Source organism: Urocampus carinirostris, chromosome 3, assembly GCF_059441175.1.
Source record: "Urocampus carinirostris isolate Australia breed hairy pipefish chromosome 3, RoL_Ucar_1.0, whole genome shotgun sequence".
NCBI lineage: Eukaryota > Metazoa > Chordata > Actinopteri > Syngnathiformes > Syngnathidae > Urocampus > Urocampus carinirostris.
This window is the reverse complement of record NC_142351.1, coordinates 9,691,119-9,697,118: the sequence shown is the minus strand read 5'-3', so window position 1 is coordinate 9,697,118 and position 6,000 is coordinate 9,691,119. Positions and strand designations below refer to the sequence as shown.

Sequence of the window (6,000 nt, the reverse complement as noted above, 5' to 3'; positions counted from 1 at the left end):
ATAAATTGCATAGTCAATTACCTGCGATGTATGGCGATGGATATTTTTCGTTTACCGGAGTTCCGTTTAGGGGGGGAGGGATTTTTAAGGGTTATTGTTCTATCTTCGTTATTCATTAGCCATTATCCGTTATCGGTCAGAGATGATGACGTCACACGCTAAGCCGGGAATCGGAGGTTAGCTCCGGTAGCTCCACGTTAGCGTCCGAGATGCTAGACGTGAGCCACGTTTCCGTAAAACACAGCAAACTGCACTCCCCGTACACTTTGCCGTTGTTCGTCTGTCTTATTTGGTAGAGAGTTCACATTTACCATGATTACAGACGGTACAGAAGACTTATAACGCCGCTGGCCGCTTAGCAATAGCTCCGGCACTGCATCCACGATAGGGCCCCCTCATCACGCCGGCGCGAGAATTCTTCAGCGCAAGGAGTTGATTCCTTGGATAAATGCATTTTTGTGCGTTAAAACCCATAACCATATGATAGAAAGTAATCTAAAATGTACGGACGCCACCGAAGACTTATTAAAAAACAAACCGAAGTTTTTTTTTTTGACCCAACCGTAACACCGTAGTGGGTTCAAGAAAACCGTTCTCATCACGGCAAAACCGTAGTAGAGTGGAACCTCGGTTCTCGACCATAGTCCATTCCAGAACCCTGTTCGAAAACCGATTTGTTCGATCACCGAAATCATTTTTCCTTTTAAAAAATAATGTAAATCGTTTTAATCCGTACCCTGAATGTTTACCGGAAACATAAAGCTAACCCAGGCTAATCGTACGTCCGCGTTATCGTAATCTTCCATACGAAAGATTACGCTAACATGAACGGGTAAAAATAATAAAAAAATCAGGTCGTTTACGCGTCATTTAGCACCCGGGTCTCCAGAACAAGTGGTGAGCGGTTCATTAGAAAGGGGGCTCCGTTCCAACACCCTGAAAGTTTACCTTGAATGTTCAATGTAAACATAATGCTAACCCAGGCTAATCGTACGTTCGCATTATCGTAATCTTCCGTACAAAAGATTATAATTATAACATGAACGTGTAAAATAAAAAGTAAAAGGATAAAGAAAAGAATTATGAATAGGATTTCTTACCTTTGTGGTGGTCAGCAGAAGGCGCATGCTGTATTCCCTAGCAAGATCAGACACTCACACACCTCCTTCATATTTTGCTATTATTTCTTTCTTAAATGCAATAGTTGTACACACTACTTTTCTTTTTTTTACCTGCGGCAACTCCGACTTTCTTCGGAGGCATAATTAGGGCTAAAACACTTGGTACACACCTATATTAAAAGCGAAAGCAAAACGAAGCATGTCCACACGCGATAACAGTTGGTCACGAAGAGTGATCTACAACCGTACGCTGCTCAGCATCGCACCCTAGCATACGCACTCACGCATTACCGGCGTTCGAACTCCGATTTTTTTGACCGAACAGCGAAGCAAGAACTTCTCGAAATTTTTGGTCACACTCCGAATTGTTCGAACCGAGAGGCGTTCGAAAACCGAGGTTCCACTGTACTTGGCAGGTATGGAACCAGCTACGGAGACTGCGCCTTTTAACAGGGTGCGCACTGTGGTCCTGAAATAAATGCAATACACTACACAATATATCACAAGTTTCTATTTAGTCGTTGAATTTTATTAACCTTTTAAAGGAATGTTTATTCATATCGCAGACACCAAAGATACAAAATTCCTTCAGCATACGCTTTCCAGTCTCGATAAAAAAACATCTCAAGTCCAGCGTGAAGCTTGCATCATGTCTACACGCACGTTCCTCTCTCGTCAAGTGTGTGTGGAAATAAAACGTGTAACGTAACTCCCGGATAACAGATCGGAATCGGATGTTGAACGAAGCTTAAAATGACATAAAAACTCGTAAGTTGGCTCGACGCGTTCCCGTCATTAAACAGAAAAACAAGTTATGCCAATGTTTTTAGGGGCAGCTTTATTTTTCATGCGCACGTATGTTTTCCTTTTAGAGGATTCAAGCGAATGACCTGTCGTAGAACCTTATTCCTAGCAAAACTGGCCATTTTGTTGGCGCACACAGTAACACGGATTCCCAAAACTGCATACGAGTTTGACCAAATATGTTATTTGCAACTTTTCTTTCTATCATCCACACACACTTGTAGCAGTGGCTTTGTAAAACACGATGCGAAGCAGTGAAAAAGTGTTTATCATACAAAAGTGCTCACCCAAAAGCTCTGTTGCTGGGATAACAGAGTAGATGCACGCAAAACCGGGAGCGAGTCGGGAGTGTCGTGCACGGGTTGGCACGGAGCGGACAGAATCGGGTTTAGGTTGAAGGCAATTGGCTGCAGAGGCGCAGGAGTGGAGGGGGCGCAAAAAAACTAAATGAAAAGGGTTTTTGGCAGGTGGCCTTCGGCGGCAATATGAGGTGGTTTCAAATCTCGGGGGGGGGGAAATGGAGATGATCAGAAAGGCGGGTTCTCCTGCGTCGGGGTCGTGGAATCCGCCGGGCTCTCGTCCCCTCGGGTGCCCACCACCTTGTACTAGAAATGAAGCAGAGTAGCACAACTCTCAATGGACTTTGTGTTATCGGATTGCTTTTTTTTTTGGCTTTTAATGGCGAAATCGTCAAAGATCTGTTTTGTTGCTGGCAATATTGGATTTTTTTCCCCATTAAAATATTTTTCAGACTATAAATTGCTAAGTCACACCTCATGTGTGGTCCCCTTCTCAAGGTTACCTCATTTTCCTCATGCTGAGGTTTTTGAGTTTTTCCTTGCCCTCCTGTAGGTTTTAGATCAGGGCATGGTGTAAATTTAGTCTGTAGTTTGCAATAGTCTGGTCTGTGCTAGCCTTTGAGACTCATTGTGTTTAAGGGAGTCACAGATAAACAGGACTTGACTTGAGGTTTTTGAGTTTTTCCTTGCCCACATGTACGTTTTAGATCAGGGGATGCTGTAATAATAGTCTGTGGTTTGCAATAATCTGGTCTGTGCAGCCCTTTGAGACTCTTTGTGATTAAGGGCAATACAAATAAACATGACTTGACATGTCTTCTCTAATTTTGAGTGTCTAGGTAGGTAGGTGTAAGGTGTCTCCCTTAGCAACAAGAGTCATGAGGGCATCATTTCCTGTGGTGTGTCTTGGGCAGGTACAGCCTGGGGGAGCCCGTCCCTCTCCAGGCGGACACAGTTACATACAAAACTAAATATCGAAAGCGGTGCGAGGAATCAAATGGACTAAACCATTTCAAGGGAGTCGGGTATTTCAAACGCTATGTTGTTCATAAGTTTGTTTTATTTTACTTTAAATATTTTTTACATGTTTCATCATATTCAAGCCTATCCTGTACTTTATTAAGAGGTTTTTTTTTTAAATGCTATAATTTCTGGGGCTGCTTGGGTTGAATTTGGGCTCCCCAAACCGGTTGGTTACGCCCATATTGTACAGCATAAAGTTTACAATTTCCTTGTGTTAATCAACAATTGACGTTGTTTTTTGTGCCTTGCCTAAGAAAAACGCCATAAAACAAGAAATCCGTGATGATAGGGGGCAGTAATGCACCCAACTCCCGTTAAACTAGAGGGAGTGCAAAAAGAAAAAGAAGATGACCGACTCCTTCCGAGAGTTCCATGCGGGGTGGAGGAAAAACGGAATACTTATATTTTCCGCACTATAAGGCGCACCAAATATCTGTTTTTTTTTTTAAAAGCTGACTATGCTCCTTATAATCCGGTGCGCCTTATGTATGGATCAATATTGAATTGCAAGGTCTCGCAACTTACGGTAAGCAGCCACCGACTCCATTTTTCACGTAGAAGAAAAAGTGCGCTGTGCATACTGGGAAATATTAAACAACGATTCTCTTTTATTTGTGCGTTTGTATAAAGACCCTGAAATTGCTCCTATTAAGAGGCACACTTACGACAACAAAAGCGACACGGACTCGATTAATGACGATGTTGATGAGACGGAGCCGGACATTTTACAGTTATGTTATTGCTTTATTGTTATTGTTTTGCACTTGTTATTGTTTTTGCACATTACGAGTGTCACTATATTGCGATTGCACTAACGTGTAATTTACCATAACAGTGTCAGACGGTTTTTTGCGTGTTGACTAAATGGAGGAAAAGTAAAATGTTATACCTTGCTGTTGTTCAAAGATGTTAAAGATGTCACAAAAATGCCTCAGAGAAAATAATAAAACAGATGTTTATTTATTTTGGGAGTGAATGGAGTTGTGGAAAGCTTGTTTGTTATCTATTAATAAAGTTTGACTGACCTATCTGACTGTTTTGTTGACATTCCCTTTAGCACGGCACCATCTAATGGTTGCATAACGTAACTACAGCCTCTACTGTAGCGCCTTATGTATGGAAAAAGTTTGAAAATATATCATTCATTGAAAGTGCGCCGTATAATGCGGAAAATACGGTAGTTATTTTGACTGAAAAAGCCGTTGGTTTCGAGTGTCTACTAAACTAAAAACCCATCAGGAGACCGTGCCATTACTTACCCTCAGATTGCCCATTTTGTCCTCAAATGACCTGAAGGTGGCAGAGTTCCTGTGACACAAAATCTAGGTCAACATTTCAACCCGACAACATCATTCAAAGAAAGAGAAGTCCAAACAGTATCGGAACATGTTTATTAAACATGTTCACCCTCGTGTTGCGTTAGGCACCAACCACTTCGTTCTTAGAGGGTGAATTTTTAAGATGGATAGATACTTTAATCATCCCTGTAGGGAAATTCACACTTCCAGCAGTATCCTTGTGATTAAAAATAAAATAAAATATATAGAATACAAAAATACCCAATATAAAATGCTGATAAAGAGCATGTATATAGTGTTGTATGCAAATGTGGGGGTGGGGTTTAATGTGAGCTTTAACTCCCCCGGGTGGAGTTAAAGAGCCTCATGGCATGAGGAATAAATGATCTCAGTCTGTCCGTGGAAGAAAGAGTATCGCTCAATAGAGTTAATACTACATCTTAAAAAACATATTCACCCATTATACTCATTTAACGGTCAGTTATTACATTCTATAACCCTGAAATGGGTCATTGGGGCCCCTAACGCAACATAAGGGTTAAATGGTTCACTTTTTGCTGCATTCCACCAAAATTGGCAAGTCTGGCAATTTGAGAAATGCCTTTTCAATGTTTGCTTGATTTTCACATGGGCATGTGGAATTTATCACACTGGAAGACTTCCTCCTTGCATGAAAATCTACCTGCTCTTTACGGACTTGGATATTTCCCTTCCCACACTCACCTGCTCACAAAAGAACTAACAGTTTACGGTCTTCTTGGTGACCATGTTAACAATCAGGACTTCTTTATCTTGGTTTTTGAGTCGTCAGTTTAGCCTAGATCAGGGGTCGGCAACCCAAGACATGCGTGCCAGCAGTGGCACACGGCAAAAATAATACAAATAATGTTTTTGTTATTTGTTTTTTTTGTTAAAGCGCATTTTTACCTGAAATTTAGACATTTTCAGTTGCGTGCTGTGTTTACAGTTACAGTAGCGCCCCTCCTCTGCTTTGTGGGATCCGTGTTTTAACCCAGCCACAGAGGCGCGCGATAAATGAACGAATCATGACGGCTCCTCCAGCGAAAAAATATCTTGTTCTTTGCAGCCAGCGTGGACAGATGGCTGAGGCTTTGTGCAAAAAGTGACCGTGCTGTTTGTGCATTATGCCCCGAGAGCGTTGTACCTCGCACATCAACTGTTAAACGCCATTACGAGACGAAACATGAATTCAAGAGTAAGTCTGACAAGGCGGATACATTAAAACATTCTGTGTCCAGGTACGGCCAACAAACCTTTGTCACTGCTAAAAACACCACCACTGAAGCAAGTTATCACATTGCTCACTGCATGGCAAAGCACGGAAAACCATTTTATATCTGCGACCAAATTAGCTGTTGCACTTATTTTAAAGTAGCTTTCTGCTTTGCTGCCGTTATTTCAAGTTTTAATATTTTCTGCAATAAGATTTCATTG

General features: G+C 41.6%; 1 protein-coding gene across 6 annotated transcripts in view; it reads right to left on the bottom strand.

Annotated features, from left to right (window-relative positions):
* Positions 1-1,628: 1,628 nt before the first annotated feature.
* Positions 1,629-6,000, bottom strand: part of LOC148368608 (tumor protein D54-like) — a 30,402-nt gene continuing 26,030 nt past the window's right edge. For all 6 annotated transcript variants that reach the window (XM_088330584.1, XM_088330585.1, XM_088330587.1 and 3 more), the window contains 2 exons: positions 4,507-4,555; positions 1,629-2,530 (listed from right to left, as the gene is read on the bottom strand). In XM_088330584.1, the coding sequence (XP_088186710.1) occupies positions 2,453-2,530; positions 4,507-4,555 (127 nt within the window). In that variant the 3' untranslated portion in view covers positions 1,629-2,452. The remainder of the gene's footprint in view (positions 2,531-4,506; positions 4,556-6,000) is intronic.